The sequence below is a fragment of the Equus asinus genome, chromosome 10 (assembly GCF_041296235.1).
Source record: "Equus asinus isolate D_3611 breed Donkey chromosome 10, EquAss-T2T_v2, whole genome shotgun sequence".
NCBI lineage: Eukaryota > Metazoa > Chordata > Mammalia > Perissodactyla > Equidae > Equus > Equus asinus.
The window spans coordinates 58,071,956-58,099,316 of record NC_091799.1 but is presented as its reverse complement, the minus strand read 5'-3'; the positions used below and the strand labels follow the sequence as shown (position 1 = coordinate 58,099,316).

Sequence of the window (27,361 nt, the reverse complement as noted above, 5' to 3'; positions counted from 1 at the left end):
TTGAATTACAGCACAGGGCACCTACCTCTTTCATCATGGTGCAACGCAAGACTGTGAAATTCAGTTACTAAGTGCAGTCACTGGTATATTACGTGGCAGTAATTTGCTCTCTGCTTTTATGGTCATCCTATCAGTGTACTAAAATGAAGGCTCAGTTAAACCTACATTTCTCAAAGCATACTCTGTGTACGTGCCTGACTGGTGTTTCCCCCAAAAGTGTTCCATAGTCCCATTAATTTGGGGAACACTGCAGACCTTGTCCCTTGCTCTTGTTAAATAAAATGCTAATAATTGTAAAGATCTTGGGGAAATCTTGCAGTAAGTAAAATCTTTGGGCTATGTTTAACTAGGTGTTTCTCAAACTTATTTGAATACAGAACCTTTTGCCAAGGAACTTTTTTCTTATCGAGTATACCATTAACAAAGTTCTTTTGGAAATGTTGAGTTAAATGGACTCTGTTGCTCTTTATTTCAGGGAATATGAATAATTCATATTGGCTGCCATTCTGTACACCTGGAAAACATCTTTCCCACTGCTTTCTGATAAGGGAGCTTGCACTTTTGGAGGAAGGAAGAGCTATAATCCAGAAGCCTATCTGATTACAGGGGTACTCCTTAGGATCTTCTATTTACGACAGCGTTAATGTTGTAGTGCCATACCATTGTAGGTATAGACTGGTCTCAGTGGCATAAGTTGTCCAAGGACTGTCTGAGTTTGCTAGTCCGGGAAAAGAAGCTAGGTCAGCTGTCATATCCTCCCAAATGAAAAAAGACAGCTAGCTGCCTAGACTGCAATTGGAAGGAAAGGTCAATCAATATGTTACCTTTTCTTCCATATGTTCCTTGCCTGCCGGCTGAGTTGTGCCTTCTCACTGGTCGTGGTAATCTCTTCTGCTAAATTTTATTTTAACCTTGCAGATAGGTTAAAGGAAGGGCATAGTTAATAACATCTTCTCTCATACACCTCTGAGCATATTATTTGGGCTGAGTCTTGCCCCCCCTTCCCTCTAGCCCCTAGCCCGGCGCAGTCCTGCTTAGAGGGAGAGTTGTTATGCAAGTAGCTGGTTTTATTTATTGTGGGAATTTCTGCTAGAGCTCCGTCATGCTCTTGCACAGACAGAATGCAAGCGTTATTGTGATTTTTGACAGTAGCTGGGATCTATGTGGAATAGGGGTTTTTCAAAACATTTCTCAGTCAATATGTTTACTCTACTTCAGCAGCCATGCAGTGTGATGCGGTGCATCACCAATACTTGAAATAGACTGCAACAGGAGGTCAGAACGGAGCATAGATTTTCTAACACAGCATGTTAGATGAAATGATTTTGTGTACTTTGAAGTGGAAAATTCAATCAGAATTTTCCACACTTTTTAGTTAAAGCAACACTGTTATTTATTGATGAAAGGTAGGCTGAGAAAAATACAGAATACAAACACAGTAGACAACAAATCTAGCATTATTCTGGTCATAGCAAGAGAGAATTTTTCTCTTGTAATTTAATGAAAGCTCCACGAGGTGAGAAGAGTCTACTTAAAATATACACTATAGGATGCTTGGAACATATGCCAACTTGGTTAGCATGTGTGTAGATAAAAATGGAATCTGGCTTTCTAAGAGGTTTGCTTTTCATTGAGATGGACTTCATGCTTGATAAAGGGCAATTACAACTGCCCAGCTAACCTATTTTGGCTTAGTTTTAGAGTAGCAGAATTCATTTAGAAAGCACCTGAGAGTATCAATAAAGAATTCAAGGATAGATTCTCTAAGCTTTCATTCAAATAGGCTGAGAGAATATTTAGATTTATTGCTAGTTTTCATCTGTCCTTTGGTGCACAGAAGATACATCAGCATAAGTACCTATTATGTAGATGAACACTTTATACTTTCAAATTGCAAAACCTCAGGTTGCAATGTCAGATTTGTGCATGAATATTTCAGACAGAACAATAACCTAGTATTAGCCTGCTTGATGTGCGCCAGTCACTGTTCTAGGTCCTTTTATGTATTATTTCATTTAAACCTCACGATGACAGTATGAGGTCTTATTACCTGTAATTTCTAGTGAGGGAAGGAGGCCACAGAGAGGGTAAGTAGATTGCTCAAGGCCATACTCCTAAGCCAGTTTTCTGAGCCACTCTGCCTGGCTGCCTCCCTGAGGCTCTGCTACCCCAACTCGTTCATCCTGGTGGCCCTAAGGACTCGTGGGTTAGCATCTTAACTCAGTTAGTGTGTAGCAGTTAGCACATACGATTTTTAGATTTAGATTCTTTCTTTAAAAGAGACATATGATCTCTTATATGTAGAATCTAAAAAAAACTGAACTCAAACAGAGGAAGGGTGGTTACTAGGGGCAGGAGCGGGTGGGGGATGGGAGCACTGTTTAAGGGCACATCCTTGCACCTAGGAGATGCATAAGTCCTGCAGACCAAATACACAGTATGGAGATTATGCACCACAAAACTGTGTTATAAACACTGAGCTTGCTAAGAAACTACGTTGTAATTGTTCGTACCACCAGAAGGAATGATAATTATGTGACATGGTAGACGTGTCAGGAAATGCTACAATAGCAATCATATTGCAATATAAATGTATCAAATCAATGTGTTGTACACCTTAAACTTAAACAATGTTAGACGTCTATTATATCTGAATAAACAGAGTTCTTTAACAGTCTGTTTTCTTAGCTAGTGTTTTTTTCTGATTGATATATAGTTCACTTCAGTATAATTCTTTCTCTTTTTGTACTTGGTTTTCTTTCTTTAGCACTTAAAGTGACAGAACCATTTAAAAGCATTAGTGCAAATTTACCAGCTTGTCTAAATAGTGTGGCTTTGAAAGGTAGTTTAGGCTGCCTATAACTTTGTATTCTTCAGTGTTCTAAAGTTAATTTGCCCTCTTTGTTAATACTATTTTATAGTATTGTCAGCTTTTACTGTTGTTGTTTTACTTTGATTCTGTAGTCAGGAATCCAGAATCAACTATCAGTTTCAAGTTTCCAAGGCAAGCTGGTGTAATTCACCGTTAGAACACACAGTTTCTGTGGAATGCGGTCATCATGTCGGTACAGTGACTTCGAGTAGACTTTTTATTTTTCCTTGGAAGAACCTAATTAGTGTAATAGAAACCAAAATGGGAACCACTGAGCTCACTCCTGAATTACACATGGCAGCATTCAGCTATGATAAGGGGAAAAAATCTTTCTGCTTGGAAACTAGTTAATCTTTTTTGTTAACAAAAATAAGATGCCACCCAGGGGCTGGCCCCATGGCCTAGTGGTTAAGTTTGGCGTGCTCCACCTCAGCAGCCTGGGTTCAGATCTTAGGTGAGGACCTACACCACTCATTGGTGGCCATGCTGCGGTGGCAACCCACATAGAAAATAGAGGAAGATTGGCAACAGATGTTAGCTCAGGGCCACTCTTCCTCAAGCAAAAAGAGGAAGAATGGCAACAGATGTTAGCTCAGGGCCAATCTTCCTCAGAAAAAAAATAAATAAGAGGCCACCTTATGAAAACTTTTTTGGGTCTCAAATTTAAATGTCTACCCTTGTTGTAGTCCTTGTGATCCAAAACTTCACAAGGGATCATTTTGACTGAGGGAAGGATTCTGTCTTCGCCAGTGAGAGCAGAATTCAGTCTTTGGGAAGAAGCAATTAAAACCCCAGAGCTGTTATTGCTTTTGATGCATTAAAAAAAAAAAAAGGCAAAATCTTCACCGCCCTGTAATATTTTCTGCTAATTAACTGTCACAAATTTGATGCCATAGAGTTTGGAGTCTCTTTGGTTAACTTCAAAGTCATTAACATACACTGTGCAGCCCTCCCAAATCTATTTTGGAAAAAGGAACCACATCGACAGATCTGTAATCAGTATTTCCAAGGCTTTTGTTTCTCATGGAACCCAATCATGATTTCAGGAACATTTGGTCAGTTTCTTTGGGTAACAAGCACTAGCCTGCTAATGCTTGGAGTTGATGGTGCCAGGGCCCTCTTGACACCTGGTGTGCCTTTGGATACACTGGTCCAAAGCTGACTTGCGAAGTTCGGTACTATTTTTGGAGAGTATCAGGAATTTATTTAGCTGCAAATAGCAGGAAACTCAACTAATAGAGGCTTTGTTAATAAATAAATAAATCAAGATTTGTTATTTCTCAAATAAAAGTGTTTGTTGGTTGAGTGTCCAGGGCTGGTGCAGCATGGGAAACAGTGTCGTCCAGGCCGCTTTTCTCTTTGCTCTGCTGTTCTTAGCATGAGGGCTCTGACCTCGGGCAAATCACAATGTAAGTTTTTCAAGATTCAATTTTCCCATTAGAGGAAATAGTGGTGCCTTAAACTTATATAGTGATGTATGTCAATTATTTCTTAATAAAAAGGTGGTTGGGGGGAGTGGTGGAAAGCCTTCGTGTAATTGCAGGCTAGGGGTAAGGCTTAAAAGAAATCCTTTGGGAGCAAATGTGTAGCACAGAGCCTGGCCCTTACTAGACCAAGGCTGCTTTCTAGCCCTGTGACAACAGCCGCAGCAACACCAGTTTTCATAGTGTGGATGGAGGGGAAGGTGGGAAGTGGGAAACAGGGAATCCCACGTAACCTGGTTCTTCAGTCTTTGGATTCCCAATTCCAGCATACTTCTAGTTGATGTTATATGAAATAGCATGTTGGAGAAAATACTTCAAAAAATGATGGATAGCATACCCTTTAACAAATAGGACCTGTTACTTACTAAGTAAAATATATCCTCTACAAGCCAATTGTTTGTTTTATTCTGTGACCTCTTTGCAATAAATTTCAGTACCATTAAAGGCTTAAGTCACATTATTGATTATTTGAATATGTGCGTCATTAATCGTCCATCGCCCTCATATGTTTTATATGTACATTTTAAGTGTTGTCTTTTGCATTTAGATGGAGAAGAGTGGTCAGAAGAAAGCAGACTATGGGTATTAGCTTCATATAGCACTTCGAGAGCTCCCTTGAGCTGATTTGCCAGTAAATTTCTACACTAAAATGGGCTTTCAGAAGAATGACTGCTAGATAAACTACGAGCGAGGTGTCCTTAGTGAATAAAAATGATTAATCTCAGCTGAATAAATTCACTATCACTGGTCAAATAGTCTCATCCAGTTCTGTTTCCTGGTTCTACGAAAAGCCCTTTTCTTTTTGTATTAAGGTTGTCTGTAATTTTAATGGAAACTTCAAATTATTATCTGATTTTTAAAAATTGGTTCATAAAAGGATATTGATTCTTTAAGGGCGTTTGAAATGTTGTTTATGGGCAAACTGGCTCTTTTGATGGAACCTAGAAACCACTGTGAAGAAAACTTACCTTAATCTGGGCTAAGATATATTTTTTTTTAAATGATCGCATCTCTTAATGATGGATTTCGGTGGGCAGTGATGTCAGTGTGCAAAATGCAAGAGAACCAAAAGGTAAAAGTGAAAATCTGTTAAGCAGGGGTCTTTCTAGTTGCTTAATTTTTATTGCCAGTCATTGAAGCAGACTTGTTTCCCAAGGCATCTTCCTGGGTAATGAGAAGATTCTAAAATCAAGTAAGGCTTTTGAACATTGAAGATGTTTGCTGCTGTTCTGTTGAAGAATCCTGTAGATTTATAGTGATCCTAAGAGGTGTCTCATATCCACTATGTTAACTAGCTTTTTAGAAGCTTATGAACATTGTAGCTTTTATCGATTCCAGAGAATCGTACCCAACAATAAGCAATAAAAGTCGATGGTAACTTTCTTCCCATATAGGGGTGTGCAGATCAATATTTTGAATTCACTGTAATTTGCTGGTAATGGATGGAAGAACTGAAAAAAATTGTGAAGCCTTGTGGGGCACAGCTGTGCAGTGTTGCCTTTTTATCTCAGCTCGCTGTAGGTCACAGGCTTTCCCAGGGAACAAGAAACGTAGTTAAGTGGCAGGGCTGATACGGGTATTTATCAAGAGCCTTCATAAGTCTCTTCTAAGGGAGAAAAGAAAATCACAAAACTTGTCCAGGCTGACCTTGATTTTATAGTCCTGATGGCCCTCCAAATGTGTACTGTCTTAAAGGCAATTAAAATTCTAAATATCTAGCCTTTGTGTTTGCTCTCTTTCTGCTAAAGGAGTTGTCCTGATCATTAGTAGCAGGGTGTGTGATTTCACATAAGCCTGTTGACTTTGAATCTTCCAGTTGTCTTCCAGAACTGTGCCAGGTCCTACATCTGGGGGGCGGGGGGATGGGAGGGCGTGGCTGCACACCAGCTCTTCCGTGTTACCCATTTCTCTCTCTCAGAGCTCTTCCCTTGTGCCCTGGGCGCCTGTCTAATGGGAGTAGTGCGCATCAGTAGGGAGGGCTGACATGTCGGGTGCCCTCGTGGCGAGGAACAGTGCTGAATGCAGGATGTGTGTTCTCGTAATCTTCTCAACACCTGGTGACAAACTGTAATATTCTCATTTTATTATTTAGGAAACTGAATCTTAGAGGAGTTAAGGACGTTTTTCGAGGACGCTTTGTAGCATTGACTTGCGTTAGAATATAAGATATACCTGAATCTTGTTCATTTAATCACTATGAAGTATACAAATGGCTTGAATAAGCAGGGGGTTTTTCTTGGTGTAAAGTTTGGTTGATCTGATATATATTTTCTTGTTTAGCTTCTTTTGTTGTGAAGAACTGTGGCTCCTCTGATTTGAGCAAAACAAGTTTCCTTATTTTCTAAAATGACACACTTTTGCTTGAAAGAGACAGTTTTTTGTTTTTTGAGAACAAAATGAGCACGTAAAATACAATGGGACTGTGGGCTGGAAGCTATTATCCTTGAGGAAATAAAGGCACTTCCTTTAGTATACAGTAAACGCTCAATAAACTGGAGATGTTATTACTAGAAGTACTAGTTATTACTCAGCAAACCCCACAGAGAAGTGTGGAAATGTTGACTGAGGAGGCAGGTTTCTCTTCTATAATACTGAATTGAAAGGCGGTATATATACAAACATCTGATTCCCAAGCTTGATTTTTTGACATCAAGGGTGTAACATGTTAGGAAGCATCAAAAACCATCGTAATTGGCTGGAAAGGAAGTTTGTTACATTTGCTCATTTACTTGGGGTTAGCTGATTATTTGACTTGTTACGCTTTTCTGCCTTAAAAGGTCTGTGTTAAAAGTAATGTGTTTGCAAAGCTTTGCTTCAAATAATATCAGAGTCTATAAAAATAATTTGAGTGTGAAATTTGCTTAGAAAGAGCTCAAAGACCCGTGTTGTATCACTCCTTTCTAAGAGTGATTGCCAGTGTGTCAACTGTGAAAGCAGCTTGATGGCCTTCACGAAGGAGGTCCATGATGCAAATGTACCAGGTCTTACTTAGTGATGAAACATAATTGTACTGCTCTGCACTCAGGCTGTTGTGGATTCAGAGACAAGCTAAGCCATTTACCAACCCCGTGACCTTGTGTGAGCTGCACAACCTGTTTGTGCCTCAGTTGTGTAAAATGGAAACAATAATGAAGATTCAATAAAGTAATGTATGTCACCACGCCGGAAATGTTAGATGCTGCCATTAAGTGAATGGAGGCAGGTGAGCTTAGTAAAGAAAAACAGTTCCCACCATTTATGTAAAAATTTTAACTTGGAAAAGGGATTTTAATTTTCATGCAAGAAAGACCTGGGCTGTGACCTTTGCTCTTGTCTTACTTTGCAACTTATCTCCTGTTCCTGCCCCTCAGGGACCCCTGGTCTAGCTGAAGAGCTTCTGCTGTCCCCTCCTCCATGTTCAGGTTTCCATGATTTAACTGCTGAAAGGCCCTCAGGGCTTTTGGCCAGCCCTTTTTCCTAATCTCTGAAATGGCACCTTGCCCTTAGCTCCTAAGGTTTAAAGCTTCCCAGAAGTTAGGTATTTCTTCTCAGCTCCTGTAGATCCTGTACACACCTGTCTCTCTTGAATCTGTCCCCGCCCCGCCCTCCCTTTCTTGCTTCCTGGACAGCTGAATAAGCTTCCTGATTCCTTCCCATTTACTCTTTGACACCCTGATGCCAGAGTGATCTTTTTTAGCATGTAGACTTGACCATCTCATTCTCCTATTTAAAATGTTCCATGAGCTCCCGCATTGCCTATAGGATAAATGCAGACTCTTCCAGAAACCTCCTCTGGTTTGGTCCTATCGCTGCCTCCATTCTCATGTCCTGTTGGGTTTTTCTTTCCACCTCTGTTCCAGCCATTCCAAGTTTACTAAGAGCTGTGGACTGTTTCACTCCACCCTGTCTTGCTACATCTGTTCCCTCTCTGGAATGCCCGTTTCCTCGCCCACCCCTGAGGCTGCTTGGCCAACTCCCAGAGGCTGCCAGAGAAAAGGCTCAAGTATTGTGTCACTTGGGAATATTTGAATCGCAGGGAACAGAAAACACAAGTTCAACTGGTTTAAACAATAAAGGGACTCGATTGGCTCATGTAACTGAGAAATCCAGGTATAGGCAAGCTTCCAACCCATTGTTTTGAAGACATCACCCAAGACCCAGTTTCTAGCTATCTTTCTTCTCTGGCACTTTCGGTGTCTACCCTGTGGCCACCATTAGCTTCCCCAGGTTAATGCTCCTTCTTTCCTGCCAGCTCTCTCAGAAAAGGAGGGAGTTCTTTCCCAGGAGCCCAGAGCAAACATTGTTTTGCATCTTGTTTTTCCAGATTGAATCATCTGCCATCTTGAAACCAGTTACTTTGGCAGAGGCAATAAACTTTGTCATTAGCTTCACTTGACCTGAGCTAAGCCTTGAGGTTGAGAATAGTGTCAGTTCCACCAGATTTTGTGTCCTAAATAATAGGGAGCGTTGTTGGGCAAGAAACAGTCCTGACCCTCCTCAAAGAAAACTGATCACCCCCCCCCCCACATTGGTACTATTGCATACTTTGAAAAGACCCCTATTCCAGGACCTTCCACACTATTTTACAGCAACTGAAGTCCTTTATCCCCAGTGCCTGGCACAGCACCTGCCACATCAGACTTTACTAAAAAACATGTGATTGAATAAAGGAACCCCATTTCACTTGCTTTAATCCCCACACATGCCCCTTGCCCTCACTCTTGGCAGACAGAAGATTTTGCATTCTGTTGTTTCCGAAATTACAGAACCCCAAGTGAATTGCTTCAGTTTTTCTTGGCTCTTCTTTAACAGGTACCTGTTTTCACTGTACACTGCTTGTCTTCCTCTTGAGAGCAAAGACTGCCCTCTTTTTTTTATTGTTCATGCCAACCCTCTCTGCTTGTGTATTCATTCAAATTCCCTCTCTCAGTCGCTCACGTCACCTCTCTGTCCCATCGCTGGTATTTTCACAGTGGAGGGTAGCGGAAGACATTGGAACTGGATGACACAGGTTCAGACTTCGCTTCCGCCATCTCTTGGCTTTGTGACCCTGGGCAATTGCTTGTCTCCTGTGGGCTTTCCACAGGAAGATGAATATCCTGCCAGACAGCCAGGTGATTTCATCATGAAATTCATAGACTCAGTTTTTAATAAGATCTTAGAAGGCCAAAAGAGGCAGACACTCATATCGTGACTGAGAAACTTTGTCTATGAAAAACTCCTGTGAAACTAATGCCGAGTCTTGAGGATGAAAGCTATTTATTTGGGTTCAAGACCAAAAAAACCCAACCTGGAAAGCAAGGAAGATGGTAACTGTTTTCTTCTATTTTTCAAAGAAAGTGAGTATGTGGTTTTGATCAAGTAAACATTTTTACCCAGCAAGCGTTTTGTGTGTACCTTTTGTGGTTTACTTTGTTGAACTTTACTACCACAAATAAATACATTATAGTGCATTCTGGTTATAGATATAAAAATAGCATGAAATAAAACCTACAAGAAAGGAGAGATCCTTTAGGATTCTCCACCCATCTCACACTCCTGCTAAGGGATATTAGTGGTGTTTTACAGATTGAATGGTTTGAATGTCCAAGCATATCTGTAGAGGTCTACCCCCTGCCTTCCAGCTTTATGGTACAGGTTTATATACAGAAAACCATGTAGTCAATGGGGCAGTTCACTGGATTTTTCAAGGGTTGTTTGAACATGGGCTGGTTTTGCCTGCTGCTCTGATTCAGACTCAAGCCTTCTGTAAGCTCTGGTTCTGTGGCATGAACTTTGCTGTCCTCTGCTTCTGTCTTCACAAGTGCCTCTCCGAAATGGAGGCCAGAAAAATGGGGCCGAAAGCATTTCTTTAAGAGAACTAATCCCCAGATGAGCCTAGACCGCTAGCTAATTTTACACTCTTATCAGCTAGGGAGGGTTCCATTTGGGGTACCTTTTTTTGTCCTACAATACTTCCCACTTGCAAAGGAAATAACTGAAAACCTGGGCTGGCCCGGTGGTGCAGCAGTTAAGTTCTCACGTTCTGTTTCTCTGCAGTCCAGGGTTCGCCGGTTCAGATCCCAGGTGCGGACATGGCACCGCTTGGCAAACGCCATGCTGTGGTAGGCGTCCCACATATAAAGTGGAGGAAGATGGGCATGGATGTTAGCTCAGGGCCAGTCTTCCTCAGCAAAAAAAGAGGAGGATTGGTTGTAGTTAGCTCAGGGCTACTCTTCCTAAAAAAAGAAAGAAAGAAAGAAAGAACTGAAAACCTAAAACTCCGCTACTATAGTGACAGCTAGAAGAGGTATTTCATAAAGAAAAAAAATCCAAAGGCAAACGGTTTATGCAAACTAAGAGTCCTTAAGGGGACTTAAAAGTCTCAACCTCGGCGAAACAATGTATACAAACAGCCCTCTCTGTAGGTCTCCAGGGCTGGGGTTCAGGTGGTGCTATTTCGGAAAGCTCCCTGGGTGACATTAACGTGTAGCCAGGCTGCATTCAGAACCACTGCTTGAGCTGAATTACCTCAACCCCTTTTATTTTCTCTCCCCTGTTAGCATTTACACATTCAAGTTATGCTGTATAGTCTTACACCTGGTGACATCTCTTTTGTTTTGTGTGTGTGTGTTTCCCCAACCAGCTTTTAAATATGTTTTATTCTGTTTCCTTGTGTGTCCCTGACAGTGCCTGATACACTGCCTTGCACGTCTCGGCCCTTTGAGGTCTCTCCCTGGATTAATAGTTCATCTGTCAGTGCAGAATGGTTGTAGTAACCCTCCACGATGGGGCGAGGCCACCAATGACTACTTAAGGAATGATGATAATGGGAAAATACATGAACTTTAGATCTACGGCTTCTAGAAAGTAGTGGGGGAAGGATGTGTCCTAGACATAGCCGTTCTATTTGTGGGAGGGTTGGGGGTGGGTTTTTTTTGTTGTTGTTTTTGGAGGGAGTGCAAGTTCTGGAACTTCCAGGTCCTCTTTCTTTTTCTGGAGTATGAATCTTGGTAGACTTGGCCCCACCTCCCACCGTGATTGAGGAGGGAGCCAGTATTCCTTTTTCCTGCTCCCTAGGCAGCTGAGGCAGAGACCCAGGTGTGACCATGCCGACAGCCACAGGGAATGGGAGCCTGCCAGGAGTGATGAGGGACGGTTCAGAGCTCCTTCCTGGGCTCTGAGCTCGAGTGGAATGTTCACCTGCAGGGGTGTCCAAATTGGGCTGTTTCCCGGTGTGGCCATCTTCTCTGGGGTTTAATTTCTTGGTTCCTGCCCATTTTCTGACCTTGTCTGTGTCACCTGTCACTTGTCCTGTCACCTGTATGAGAGCTGGTAGATTTTTTTACTTCCTAGCCTTATTCAGTTTTTGTTGTTTTTAAGAACCCCAGCTGCTGCGCAGTACAACGCATTTACCAATGTGTATCAAAATTCTCCCCGCTTGTAGATTTTAAATGTGGACGCGCTCGTGGCCCTGTGTAAACTGTGCCTCTTATCCTGTTCCTGTCTGTTCTCTCTTCTCCTATCTTGTCCAGCCCTGATTTTACATAGCATCTTGTATGGTAATGATTCCGTAGTTTATTTCCAGCCCCGACCTCTCTCCTGAACCCAGGTTCATATGTCCAACCACTTGTTTGGAAATTTCTATTTCGAATTCTTATAGACATCTTGGATGTAACATATCCAAACACAACTGTTCTTCCCTCAAACTCCATTCGCTCAGGCCAAAAACTTTTGATTCCTCCTTGCTTTCTGTTTCACATTCCACATCTGGTTCTTTCATAAATTCTGTAAAAACCTGTCTCGAATCTGACTGCTTCTCACCATCTGCACTGATGGTGCTAGCCACAGTCTTCTCTCGCTTAGACTATTTCTATAACCTCCTAAAAAATTGGGGTTAAATATTGCCTTAAAATCAGCTTCAAATATTTAGATACTTATTTGTTCATCCTTTCTGTTTTCTATCTTACACCCCCACCCCCAGCCTTCCTTCCTCTCTTCTCTTTTGAGAGAAAGAAATTTAAAAATTTTTTTGAAATAATTTTAGACTTATAGAGAAGTTGTGAGACAGTTCAGAAAATTTCTGTATACCCTTCCACTAGTTTCCCCTAATGTTAACATCTTATATAACCTTAATACCTTTGTCAAAACTGTGAAATTAACATGAATACATTACTCCTAACTAAGCTGCAAACTTTGTTAGGATATCACCAGGTTTTCTACTAATGTCCTTTCTATGATCCAGAATCCAGTCCAGGATCCTTCACTGCATTTAGTCATTATTGCTCCTTAGTCTCCTCTGATCTGTGACAGTTTCTCAATTGTTCCCTGTTTTTCACACCTCTGACAGTGTTGAAGAGTACTGCTCAGATGTTTTGTAGAATGGCCCTCAATTTGGGTTTGCCTGACGTTTTTTCTGGATTAGGCTGGAGTTAAAGATTTTGGGGGAGAATACCACAAAGGTGAAGTCCCTTCTCATCGCATCATCTCAGGGGCACATGCTGTCAAGGTGATTTATCACTGGTGCTGTTAACCTTGATCGCTTGTCTGTCAAGTTTCTCCGCTGAAAAGTTGCTGTTTTTGCCTTTCCCTACTCTGTTTTTGGAAGTGAGTCACTAAATCCAGCCCACTCTCAAGGGGAAGAGAATTAAGCTCCACCTCTTGGAAGAGGGGGTATCTACATGTGTTATTTGTAATATATGTAAGTCTCCTTTCTCTTTTAAATCATAAATTGACTCCTCGGTTAAGAATAGTTCAAAGATTCCCTAAACACGTATGGCATGTGTAGCCATATTTTGCTTGTGTATGTATAACTATTAAATACTTACTAAACGGTATATATATTTTTAAATTACCATGTGGAAATTGCTTGTACATATTAAGCATTGCAATTTTCTCTATTGCCTTTGTGAATGAAACAAGTTATTTTCTCCTTTTGGGGCTGAGGTTGGCCAGGGGAAAGGGGCAGAATCATTTGTTTTGGCCCTCTTTTCTTCTGGACTCTCCAAGAATCTCTTCCTGGATTTGAGGAACCCTCATGTGTCTTCAGGATTCTCAAGAGATGACAAGAAAATAGCAGGGTTCTCAAGCAAGATTAACTTTCCTTCTCCTTTATTTTCAACATACATATTTGCTAGTTAGCACTTTTAGAAAGGGCAAAGGAGATCATAATATCAAGCAAGTAATGATATATAGCAATTCTAATAAACATGAAAGTCATTGAAAAATAAATATCAATGAAAATAATTTTAAAAGTTGATATTCTTAAATATGACATGAGTTTCTTTAATCCTGTGATGATTAATAATTATATACTGTTTAGTTCAGACTGGCACTTCTTGCCCTTTTTTCCCTTTCTCCCCCTCTTCTTTCCTCCTCTAATTCTTACCTGACGCTAAATTTTTAACACATGTTCCAAAGAGACTAAGCACAAGCTTTAGTTTAGGACTTGGACTAATACCACATGTCTCTTCTAATTATCTAAGTGTGTGTTAGTGACCTCTTCCTGTTGTTAATAAAAGTACCACACACACACCAAGCACCACAGGGGCCAGGCAGTAAAGGCTGTGATGCTGGTCATTTACGTCTGACTGGTGCAGCTGGATCAGCGTGGGGGCCCCACGCATTAGGGCAGCAGCCACCCCTTACTCAGCCTGCAAGTGGCTGAGCCCTCCTGTATTTGCAGCCTTTTGCAGCTACTGTTCACAAGGTCTTGGCCACAGCACATTCATTTCTCTCACTTTATTACCATCACATCTGATTCCAATTTGCTACCAAATTGAGTTTCCAGTCCCGAGCCTGACATTCAAGCCGTCAGGTGGATTAGCTCCTTCAGCTTGGTTAGTGTGGGAGCTCCAGGTCAGTTGACAGTGGCCTATTAAATGTCCTCTGCTCCTCGTCTTGGAAGCTCGGCTGCCGTCCCGTGGAGCAGCAGTGCTGGTTACCCACCGTAACCTTTCTTCTTGTTTAGAACTCATAATTCTAGACCTATTGGAAAGACCTGATTAAAAACAGAGCTGGTTTTTATCCCTTATCTTGCTGTTTCAGCAGTTTTTTCCCAGAGCAAGGCAACCAGCTTATGGTCAGGTCATTTGGTGGAATATGATTGATTGAACTATTTGGGATCATTCATTTGGCCCTTTCTCTTGTATATCTTCTGAGTGATCTATTTGCATGTAGAGCTGAAATAGCATCTAGCTTATTTTTTTTTCTGTTATTAATGATAATACTTGAGGTGCCCTCCTTTTCTTTTTATGCTGCTGTCAGATTAATGTACTGGACAGAGCACAGTTTACTTGTCTGAGCTCCAGGCCCTTTGCTATGCAGTGGGTCTCAGTAATTCTCTTCTAAAAAACAATCTGGTGAACAATTACTTCTAGGGAGTTCTCTTTTTTCTTTTGTTTTTTTAAAGCTGACTACAGAACTAATTTCTCAGTGCTTGTCATAACCAAAGATACACATACAGAATATTACTTATTGTTTTTCTATTTACATGTCAGTTCCCAAGGAAAACTGTCTTGGTCAAAGACTTTCCTCATGTCATTAGGGGCTTTAGTAAATGAAAGTATATTTATATCTCAGAATCAGGGAGCCAAGTTCAGCAAACACTATAATTTCTTGGGGCTAACCAAGATTAAAGAGAAAAATGAAACAAACAAAAATAATGAAAGCGTTTCACCACTGAACCCTGCAGCCCTTGAAAAGAAAATATTAGCTATTGAGAGAAGGAAGAAGATACTCTGTTCCTAAAATTGTTGATTGTTTCTTCTTGCAATTAAACTGTGATATGGTTATTGTAACTCTGTATCAAAATATATCTGCCAGTTAATAAGTAAGGCATATTGTATTTAAAGCAGCATCCTCCCCTGCAGTCTGCTGCTCTCAAGGCCATTTTCTGTAAGCTGTGTTGGAGTAAATTGCACTTTTTAGAAGTAAGGTCTGAGGCCATTGTCCATGACAAACCTTTAAGGATCCAATAAAAATTGGGAACAGGAAAGGTGAGTTCGAAGCAGAGGGGGAAACACCTTTCAAAAGATAATGCTCAAGCTCTGAGAAGGAAAGAAAGAAAGATAATTGTGGGAATGAAAAACCAAATTTACTCCAGTCTTTCAAATTTATAGTGCACTCTTTTTGAGTTGAAATAGCCAGATGACTCATTGCTTCCTATTCTATAATTATCGTCATCAAGTAATCATTCTTGAGTACCTGGACTTCTGAAAGCTACATTACGGGGTGGAGATATTTCTGTATCCTTTTTTCTTTGTTTGATTTGTTGGCTTGTTTGCTTGGTTGTTGTTTTTTTATAAATTTTCTACAGCCTCTCTATAGTTAGGTAGATAATGATCTTAATTTGGGATAAGTGTAAGAGCACCCTTTTAAAACTATAAAGCACTCTGTTAATTGTTACTGTTTGTCTTTTTAGAAGTTCACTAACCTACTTTTAAATATCCTAAATCACATTTAAGAAACAATACCAGAAGGAAACCTTTTGCTTTTTTTTTTTTTTTTTTTTAAATAAAGTGTAATCTTAGCTATGTACAATGTTTTGCATCACTTTATTTCTGTTGGGGGCGAATAGATTGATTTAACTGCCCTTTTCATTTCACTTTGCATGTAATTATAATCCTGCAAAATTTCTCCTCCTCTTTATATCTGTTTCCTCTTTGGATAAGTCCTTTGGTTCCTCAGATTTTCCTTATGTTCAATCATAGGTCTGTGAACTCAACTCAGTATTTTACTGTCATTGCTTTGGAAGGATTAATGTCTTTTCTGCTCTTGAATTTAGATAAACTGTGTTCGTACCTTAAACACAGTGTATAAAGAGAACAGTGTAAGAAGGGATCCAACATAAAATTATGACACTAAAATCTTTTCAGTATAGAAAATGCCAAATCAAGCATCATGAAGGACGGTACGTTTTATGTCATCCATTCAGTGTCCTAGCAGTCCAAGGGTAATGTAGCATCTCATACATATGTTTTGTTTTGTTTTTTTCTTTTGCAGAAGGAGCTGAGTCTCCCCAGAAGAGGAAGTTTGTAAGTAGCATAATTTTGTTTCCTTATTTTATTTTATTTGGTACAGTTGGTAATGTGATTATTCTCTGACTTGATAGATTTTCAGTGGTAAATGGAAAACTAATGATAAACAAATGAATTAAGAAAACAAAAAACTTTGTGTTTATTTATAAATGTCAAATATTAATGATTTCAAGAAAACTTGCAGAAATTTTCCAGAGTTTGTTCCTTATGGGCATTGTAAACCAAAATGAATATTTATTCCTGAGAGAATCTTAAATTTAAAAAATCTATTATGTAATCAAGCAAAAACGTTATTTGCTTTGCACATAGTATAAATTGATCTGAATCAAGAATTAGTGCTCTTCTATATGATCAGGAAATCTATGATTGTTCTTTGTACTGTAGTTTTTATGCAGAGTAAATGATATACTTTTGCATTTGAATTGATAAAGACTTTGAGTCAGCTAAACTTTCTACTGTTACATCTGGATCTTACTGAACTGATTCGTGTAATGCTCTTGTATAGAAATAGTAGATTTATGAAGCTTGACTTGATTTCTTTATAGTGTGTTTCAACGTTTTATTTTTAAGGCTAATAAATCATAGTTTTTTCCATTAGCAAGTTGCAGAATGAAATTGCCTTTAATATTCCACTAACTTTATGGTAGATTTATTATCAACTAGTACTATGCGAGGGCTGGTGTGGAAATATTTGGATTTGATATCTAATTTATGTTGAAGAACTTAATAGATGGGGCAATGTCCTCTTTTAAAAATGTTAGAATATTTAAGGTAAATTTATACAAGTGTCAACTCGGAGAATTAGAAATGTATATGGTGACTGTTGAAAGATAGAATTCATTCTGTTGACTAAATTTTGGAAAATTTCAGCTTTTTTATCTAGGAACCAAAACTTCATCCACCATGAGCATTTCATTACTGTCCATTTTGGTTCCTCCTTTTTTATAAATTTAGGCTGCCAGGAGGACACTGGATTATTATTCTTGGAGAACGTGCCTGGATAGATTTTCACTAGCTCCCGGCTTAGATCTCCTTTGACTAGAGGTTAATGGCCTAATAGTTTGCCATAGGAAATGCCCGTAGAATCAGAAACTTCCCTTCTTCTGCATCATTATTAGACTCTTTCACCTAGACTGGGAAACGTCCAAACTTCTTGACATTTCCCATCAGGATGAGAAATAAGAAACAAGAAAAACAGAAATAACAGGACATGAAGTATCTTTATAGGAAAAAAATCTCTTTTCCCTCATACTTTTATTTAATGGTGAAAGCATCCTAAGTTTGTCTTTTATATTTTACTTGAAAACTTGAGAACTTCAGTCAAATCTTTCTTTTAGCTTTTATAATAGATTGCACTCTTTTCCCCCTGTTTCTGAGTTGGTGTGTTTCCTATAAATTATTATTAAGGTAATGTTAATTAGCAAATTAGATTCCCCATATCTGTTTAAAGGCTATATTTCCTTTTGCACTTGTGTAATTCTCAGTTCTCTTAATGTTAGCTGATAGCCATGAGTTGATGGGGAAATATAAAGAAAATATTTAAATATCTCTACTTGGAAGCATGGAATCTTTAATGAAAAAAAAGGAAGATGGCATAAGTTTGGAGTCCATGCTTTGAATACTTAATAAGAGAAAGAATTACATTTAAGCCATTGAAAATGTCCTCCCTAATAAAAATCAATAGGTCTATCAATCAGATGATGGGAATAAAGCATAATATATATGTCAACATAAGTCTACCTTTTTTCTTAAATGCATTCTGAAAAACTTAATACTTCCAAGTGAAGCAAACCAAAAATCAACGTGCTATTTTGTATTTTCTATTGAATACAAATATTCCGCAAAGAATTAATGATGCGTGATATAGATGTTCTGGGGCTTAACGCCACTCAGCACTTTCAGTGACCACCATACAGAATGCCAGTAATTACTCTCTTCATGCAAGGTTCTTTTATGACTTTGAGCAAAAGAAAATGCTTTTAAAAATAAATCCTAGAGTGGTTTTCATACAAATCTAATGAAGAAGGGTACGAGTATGTCTTTATTGGGTTTTGGTACCAGCCAACATAACAGTACCTGATTGTTGAACCTGTTAACACTTCCTCAGTTTATCTATTGCATCAGTGCTTTCAGACCTGTCAGTACCTCCTCCTAGAAAGGCTGAGGATCTGATCCAGCTGTTCTGTTGTCTTCTTTCCACATTAACAGTGAGCAACTGCCCAGTGTGATGTACTGCTCATTGTTTATGGTTACACAGAGACGTGATTGAACTTGTCAGATGGTGTGTACCTTGAGAAAGGCTGTGCTTTTGGAAGAAGGCACCTGATTTTGTTACATCTGCCGCTTCTAATTTGTATGCCTTGAAGGATGATATTTTTTTTTTTTAAAGATTTTATTTTTTCCTTTTTCTCCCCAAAGCCCCCCAGTACATAGTTGTATCTTCTTTGTTGTGGGTCCTTCTAGTTGTGGCATGCGGGACGCTGCCTCAGCGTGGTTTAATGAGCAGTGCCATGTCCGCGCCCAGGACTCGAACCAACGAAACACTGGGCCGCCTGCAGCGGAGCGCGCGAACTTAACCACTCGGCCACGGGGCCAGCCCCTTGAAGGATGATATTTTTAAAATATATTTTCATCATTCAGACACTTATGGATTTATCAGATTTTTTAAAAAAATTAGTATTGTTTTAAATAAGCTTAAAGATAATTTTTATGATTGAAGTCATATGATAGAAACACATATTTATATTTTATATATGCATATATAAAAGTTAAAGCTTTCACAAAAGAACACAGAAAATAGGCTTTTACTTTTATTACTAATTAAAAGTATAAAAAAGCAAACTATTCTGTCTAGAAAAAAGTAATTCAGATCCCCACTGATTTGAATTTATGATCATTTTCTCAAGAACTAACTTGAAGTCTGGGTTATTTCATATGTTTTAAAAGGTTGCAAAGGCAATGATTGTGCTTTTTTTTTTTTTTTTTTGTTTTATGGTGCAAAGGGCAACAGAGGAGAGAGAAGTCAAGGGAGCTGCTGTCTGGGCAAGATGTTACTAGATAGCCAAGGGACCCCAGATCAATTTTTCCAGAGGCTTTTCCAGCCCTTTACCAACTTCAAGTCTCCAGATTCCATCTCTACTCTGCTCCATGTATAGCTGGGTTTTAGCTAGCTCTCTTCTACCTTTCACAGAATAGCCATTTGCCAAGGCTCTTGATCCCAGATACTTCTGGCACTTTCCCCCTCTCTCTCTCCTTGGAACCTCTGTCTCGCTCCCCCTCCTCTCAGCTACTTGTCAAAATCTGTACATCCCTTGAATAAATCGTGACATAGTCATACAATGAAATGCTGTACACCAGGTAGAATGAATGAAGTAGGGTACGTTATCAATAAGTATACTTATCAAAAACATAGTGCTGAGTAAAAGCTAAATGGAAATTCCAGATCCAAGCTAACATTTACACTGTAAAATTTAAAAATATGCAAAACAAGATATTATGTTTTTTCTGAAGATGAACATTTTCAGTAAAAATATAAAAACATGCATGGGAAGCAAATTTACAGTAAAGCTAGTAAGCTTTATCAGCGGAGGGAATGAAAGAGCTGCGGTTTGAGAGGGCTCTGCAGGCAGTTTCATGTATATCGTTTATGTGGTGTGTACGTGGGTGTTTATAATATACCCTCTGTGTTCTGATATCCTTGAAATATTTTCTTTTAAATGCTCAGTAATTATATGAAGGTTGAATTCAAACTTTTAACTAAATGTTTATGGAGTCTTAAAAATAATTTGAAGAAAAAAATTGTATAAATGTTAATCTGTTTAGAACGAAAGAATGTACTATAGCTGTATTCTTTATTTATCTCATGATGAAGATTGGCCCCAAAAAGTGCAATCTTATGGTAATAGGAATATCTGCTGTGGCACTACTTATTGGTTAATGCCAAAACATCTTAGGGGAAATTATGATGATAAATTATGGTACTCTCGAAGTACTTTATGATGTACCACCCTGAAGCTGGAGGAAATGAGGCAAATGAGATGGTAGCATATATGATGGTACATTACGACGTTTATCTGCAGAACTAGGTTTGTTGCCTTTTAGGAGAAGTGACTCACTATTCTTTCTCCCACAAGGTGCCCAGTAGAGTGATGGACACAGTATAGATGTTTGTGGGTCGTCCACGAGTCTGTTCCCTGGACCCCGGCTAGACTGGGAGCCCCTCACAGAGTGAACCCGCCTGCCTTTTCTCTCTAGTTCCTATCATGGGGTCTGCTATGTGAGGGCTAACCGTGGTTCCATGGCTGGACGGCTCAGGCCAGGTCCTTCTTGGTTTAAATTGTGGAATGCGTAGACTCTCTTGACGTTATTTTGATTTTTCTAGGAACAATGAATCTAAACCGTCTGTATTCATAGAAGTGCTAGTAGTGTTGTGGGTTCCTTATCTAATCTTCACTCATATTTAGAACTTGGGTCCAGAAATGACATTTCTAAGTGGAAAAACTCTCTGGGAGGTGTTTGTTTTCAGGCAGGGACAGTTGGAAAAGGGTCAAAGCCCAAGGTGTGAGCTAATGGATGATTAGGAGCAGAACCCAGATGTCCCTGGCAGCCACTCGTAATTTTCAAAGGACCCCTTTGTGTTTTACTAATTGCCAAATAAATAGCTCTCCAGGACAGAAAGAGCTTCTTTTTCATGAAATTCCCTGGAGAGAGGAGCAGGAAATTGGCTGGGGCTGCCTCCCTTGCCTCCTCCAATCTTGGTATTTCATGATCTTTGCGATTTCTCCACACACAGGAGGAAACTGCACTGTTTATTCTTAGAAAGTAACTTCTCCTTGGTGCTTAAAATAGGCTTTCTTTTGCGTCTTTTAATCCTGAGCCTGAGTGCATTGTTTCACGGAGTCCTGTGGATCTGGGATCCATAAAACTATCTGCAGTTATCACTTTATTTTAGTAGAAACAGTGACTGACACTTGGTGAGTTTCTTGGCTTTATGGTCTTTGGCCACACATGTTTTAAAGGGATATCCAGCAGCAAAAACCCAAAGCAGAAGCAGCTCCTTTTGTGCAGAGAAGTCCTGGAAAAGTGCTGCTTGCTGAGGAATTGCTGGGAGTATCGAAATTACTAAAAAGCAACGTAGGAGTCTTCTTGGCTTATTTGAATTTCTTGATCTAGCAGCAATATTGGTATCTAGTAACTCTTTCTCTCTCTAGAGTTTTGTTTCTTCTCCATTTACCCTTTCATTATTGTTCTGAAAGTGGATGGGGTCTAGTAGGGCTGGCTGTGGAATAAGTAGGGTAGGTGTCTACTGGCATACAATGGTTTCCAGTCTCTTAGGAAGTCCACCTCCCTATCTACAAAGAAGGCAAGCATCTTAACCACACCTCCCACAGTGCTGGATATCCCCGTGCTAGGAACCCAATCAGTCAAATCTTAAAGATGTTTTCTCTTCGGTGTCTCGTTGAAATGTACGAAAGGTGCGTACCTTTGGGCAGGGTGTGCCTGGGCTGTGTTTAGCACAGCTGCAGACCCTTGATTAATGAGATGCTTCTGGTGGGCTGGTGAGAGACAAGGCTACCAGATAGGGTAGCAGCTGTCGAGAACCATTTTGCCACATATATAAATTAATAAATGTATCAACAGAGTGATAACTTTATTTTACTTCTTTCTAATTTTGTCCCTCTTGGGCAGGGGCAGGAAAGGGTGTCCAGGTATGGGATGGAAGAGGAGAGTGAGCAGAAGAGGGAGAGAATATTGTTGAAGAGTGGTCAGGGCTACAGAGGCAGAGGAACCTGATGGTTACTGGAAACTTCTGGGTGGAGCTGGGCATGCTGGACTTATAAGATATATTGAACTGAATGCACCGGATTAAGGTATTTCTTAGATTGGAATTCCTCATTTTGAGACAAGACAGGAAGTGACCTTCTATATAATTGAATAGGCTTGGGTTAATGTAATTGGCATATATGGGTCTGTGTATTTTTTAAAGACTTACGTTTAGGCCAGTTGTGTTTCAGCCAGAACATACTGCCTTGACGAGCTGTTTAGAAAAGTATTTTGAGTAAAATGAGGTTATTTCTAGAATGTAAGGAGAGGATCACCTTGGTTTTACAATTGAGTTGAATTAGATTTAGGAGATTTTCAGCAAGGTGAAGGCAACATTTCCTGAAAAAGAGAGAAGGAGCTTAATTCAAGCAAAATAAGGACATGTAAACCATATTTGGATAAGTTTTAAAATAAATTTACTTTCTTTCTTAGTACTTTTTTCCTTCCAACCCCCACAAATATTGAAACAAGAATTCAAAATACCTATTGTCGAAGCCAAATGGAAGTCCAGTGTCATTTTGAATGTTAGAAATGCAGAAACAAAATGAGAAAGAATTGAGTGTTGCATCTGAATTAGCATTTAAAGTGGCATGTTTATATAAAAAGAGAATGGTGTAATATATCCTGAGAGTAAAGAGAGGATTTCAGACTGTGAAAGAATGTCAATTGCATTTATATATTCATCGAATAGGCAGTTTGGTATTTGCTATGTATTTGCAGCATCCCTTATCACGCCTGCGTTCGTCTTCTGTGAGGTGGGCTGGGGAGGAGACCTGAGAGATGGAAACAATGTCAGATTGATCTTCTCACCTTGAAAAATTACAGGAGGACCTTAGTTTCGCTCCAGGGGAATAGGGGTTTTAGATCACCTGGGGAGGTTTATCAAAATACGTGTGCATTTCCAAACACGCTTGGGGGAGTGCAAATCAGAATTTTTGTGTGTGTGTTTGTTGCAGGTGGGGTCAGGGGAAGCCAGAGACCTGTGGACTTTCAGCCAGTTCTCAAGGCGAGTCTGAAATTCCCCCCGAAGTTGGAAACTCCTGTTCTCAGGAAAGCTTCAGGGTGTATGCAGTGGCACAGTGGGCTTCTGGATGCCCAAGGGCAAGAGGGGAAGTTCTCTATTTCATCTATACTAGGATAACTTTTCAACAAATCCGAATCAAACAGGAATTTGGGGAGAGTTTTTCAGTGAGCAGTCGTTTTCAGCAAGTCTTGTGTGGGGTGACCCACTGAGGCAGGCGGATGCCTGTGCTTTCTCACTACAAGCCACCTTCTCAGGCTGTTATTCGATAGACATTTCAGAGCAGGGACTCAGGAGCCACACTGCCTGATTTTCAATCCTCTCTCTGCCATTTCACCAGCTGTGTGACCTTCAGAGAGTTTAATCTCCATGTGTCTTAGTTTCCTCATCTGTAAAATGGAGATACTATTCTCTCCTGGAGTGTTTTGAGGATTAAATTAGTTAATATTTGTGAAGTGTTTATAACAGTGCCTGCATGCAGTTAAGTACTATGTAAGTGTTTTGTTAAATAAATAAAACATGTTGAGAATTAAGCCCTCCCACCCCCAACAATCACTTATTTTTGTCCTGTAGAGTTAGGCAAAAGACCACAAAGTAGGCTGAGGAAGTTCCCTTAAAGCTAGATCGTCTGAGTAGCATGTTCTGAGGGCCTGTTTTGTTTGCCAACTCTTCTGTCAATGGAGAGGAGTTAAAGAGGGCAGTTACCCTATACGCTTGGGTAAATCTTTTGCCTTTATCTCGTGATGGTCAACCTTGATAACAGGAAGTTTCTAGGTGTGCTATGGAGACAGACCCCACCCATGTTCTGGCTCTGTGTCATCAGGCTGTGAGGGAAGTCCCTGTGCTCAGTGGCCCCTCTTCCAGAATAATCCATCACTTTAGACCTGCCCATCTTTCTTCTTAGCATGGTATACAGGTCACTTCTTGAAATTGTGTGTTGGGACAGACAGGTGTTAAGGAAAATGAAGTGGGATATTATAGATGTCCATATGGAAAATTTTAATCATAGGATTTCAGAGCTGGAAGAAGCCTTACTAGAAATTTGATTAAGAAGACCTTTGTTTCATAAGTGAGGAACTATCACCTCAGAGGATTTGAGATTTGCTTGTGCTCAGATAGTTCCTTGACTAGGAACTGTGCCCAGAATTTAGGGTTCCTCCCCACCAGGGGCTGGAAAGTAATCTTTCCTTCTGGAGGGCAACACACTTTAGTCAGAGAGACATAATCAGCAAGGGTGTGGGTGCGTTTTGTTCTATAAAGACATGAATTTTAGTGTTGACATTCAAGTGTGGATCAAATAAAGGGTAGACCTCACAGAGGAGGCTTGACTTCCCCGTGCTCATCATGTATTCTTTGAACATTCTGGAAAGCACGACCTCAAATTCTTAAGAGTTTACACTTAAAACTGCAACCAAAGGAAACACCTTGAGCCACACCCCAGCGCTACCAGGATGCTCAGTTTACTCAGACTAATAAAGAGACTGATGATAGCTACACGGGTGGCTATGGCAGTCCCAGCCGCAGTAACGGCAATCCCCAAATGTGTCCATTATCCACTGAGACTGAGCAGAATGGCTGAATTCTGTATTATTCTCTTACCCCGCTGGCTGTAGTGACTCGGGCCCTCTAAGGGGAACCGTAGAGAGGGGGGGGGGGGGGGGGGGGCGGGGAGTGTAGCCGACAGATTGTGCTTGTGTGTTGGTGTTTCTCCTTAGAATCTGTGGTTTCCTCTGCCATTCTTACTCCTGAGAATTAAAGGCCCTACTCTTTTACTCTTTTTGCACTGACTCTCAGACCTAAGCAGCTGGGAAGAAATTATTTTAGGGTTTCCTTCTCTGCTTTTCTGCAATGGGGGCCTCACCCTCTGAGAATTCTGGCAGGTCATTACTTTCATCTGAATACACATGCGTTGCCTTTTAACATGTTGTTATAAAGTCTCCTCTCCTGGGATGAGGCTGGGGACTTTTCCATGCTAATGTGTTAGAACAGAAGTGCCCATAGAACATGCCAGCGACTGTTCACTTCTCTTCCCATTGGTCTTCTGGGCTCTGCCTCACTTCATACATGACCCAGGTAACTTTTGACTAGTACCATAAGGGAGTTCTACGCAGTTAGGAAAAAGTTTTATGCAGTATATTCTGTGGATTTAATTTGCTTGTGGAAATGGGTGGCATGACCTTGACCTGGCACAAAAAGATAAATTCTAATGTCTTTTTAAGAATAAAAATTCTAATGATAATAAATTCAGATATACATGTTATATTTAGGGAAAGGTTTTGAAATGCATTTCTTCTAGAACTATAAACTTTCAAGAAATATTTGCATATTTTGTAGATGCTTATGTGAAAGTGTTTGTACTCTATTAGAAAATATTAATTTGGCATATGCTTCATGCTCTTTATTGTGCAGGAAAAATGATTTCTAACTTTTGTCCTGTCATACAGATCAGTGGATTAACCTTGTGGTGACGTTGGCACTGAGTGCTGAATTCTTACTAAAGCCTGATTTTTCCAGTGCAGTCTTTTATTGTTGTTGGTGTCGGTGGTATGTACTTTTACTTAGGAAAGTCAGCTTTGAGGCAGAGGTTATCTTTGGGATTTACTTTTATTTTTCAGAAACTGAGGAGGGTATTTGCTTTGAGAAGTGGGCAGCATGTGAAGTCCTTGCGTAGCTGCTGTGGAACAAATGATAATGTTCACTGCAGGAGCAGTGGGGACCTTCCCCTGGGTGGCAGCAGATCAAAGGGAGGAGCATTCTGCTTCTTTTCTCAGTCTCCCTCGGCCTCTCTGCTGAGGCGCTAAACAATGTTTGTTTGGCGTGGGACACACGAGTGAGTTCGCCAGGGGTTTTGTATTTCATCCTATAAAGCATAGTGTTTAGTATCTTAACAAATCAAGAATCAATTATCTGGGAGAATAAGCTGACGGCTTTTTATGTCTAGGATAAATTAGTTTAAATGCTAAAACCAGTCCTTGTGGATTAAAGAAGCGTTTAGAAGCAATGGAGTCTATTTTAAAAATGCACTTGACATTGCATGCTGAAATGAAACTAATAGATCAGTACACGGGTTTCGTGTCTTAGGGGAACAATGGTGGCCTTTTTAGGTGGGATTCCAAGGTATTACCAATTTGTATGTAAATGCAGTTAATTCTAATAGAATCACAGGGAAAAATACTGTCATCAAACATCTGGTTAAAAGCATGTTGCTTAATTACTATCTCGGAGTATTGAGGTCACTTAGCTGTATTCTAAGTTTTTCTGCTGAGAGATGTTGGTCAGACATATCTGTAAGACCACGGTAGAGGATGGTGATGGGGGTGGTTATCTTGGGAGATACTTAAAAGGAGAATTAAAGCAAAGAGAGTTCAAATTGGAACTTCTTGAGGCTCTGTCTAGTCTCTCCCTACCCAACATGCACCTTTTAGCTACAATTTAACGTCACCTAGGCTGCATTATGTTAAGTACCCAGGAATTGTGAATTCTATTTGTATTAGGCCACACCTGAATTTGAGACAACAAAACAAACAAGAAAACCAAAACGGCTTCCTGTCGTGAAATCCCATGTATCCTGAACTAATTTCAGCTGTCCCGGGAGCCGTCTAACCCTACATGGTCTAGCGTTAATGTTCTCCCCAACAGCTAACGAGGCTTCCCCTCCCTTTAAAAAAAGAAAAAAAACAGCTTTATTCAAGCATAATTGGCATACAGTTAACTGCACTTAATTTAAAGGACACAGGGACCTGGCCCGGTGGCAAAGTGGTTAAGTGCGCACGTTCTGCTTCAGCGGCCTGGGGTTCGCTGGTTCGGATCCCGGGTGCGGACATGACACCACTTGGCACACGATGATGTGGTAGGCGTCCCATGTATAAAGTAGAGGAAGATGGGCATGGATGTTAGCTTAGGGCCAGTCTTCCTCAGCAAAAACAGGAGGATTGGCAGCAGTTAGCTCAGGGCTAATCTTCATCAAAAAAAGTAAGTAAATAAATAAATTTAAAGGACACAGTTGCATAAATTTTGACACATGTATATACCTGTGAAGCCACTACCTGAGCGAAGGTAATGAAATATCCATCTCCCTTGAAATTTCCTCAGCGATTTGTAGTCACTCCCTCCACCCCTACAGGCCCAATTGAGGTGATTACTAATGCTTTCCATCCCTAAAGCT

At 40.1% G+C, this 27,361-nt stretch overlaps 1 protein-coding gene across 9 annotated transcripts in view; it reads left to right on the top strand.

The window, feature by feature from the left end:
• The window catches only part of MAST4 (microtubule associated serine/threonine kinase family member 4), a 575,525-nt gene that overhangs the window by 286,637 nt on the left and 261,527 nt on the right, over positions 1 to 27,361 (top strand). For all 9 annotated transcript variants that reach the window (XM_070519562.1, XM_070519559.1, XM_070519558.1 and 6 more), the window contains one exon: positions 16,318 to 16,349. In XM_070519562.1, coding sequence (XP_070375663.1) covers positions 16,318 to 16,349 — 32 coding nt within the window. The remainder of the gene's footprint in view (positions 1 to 16,317; positions 16,350 to 27,361) is intronic.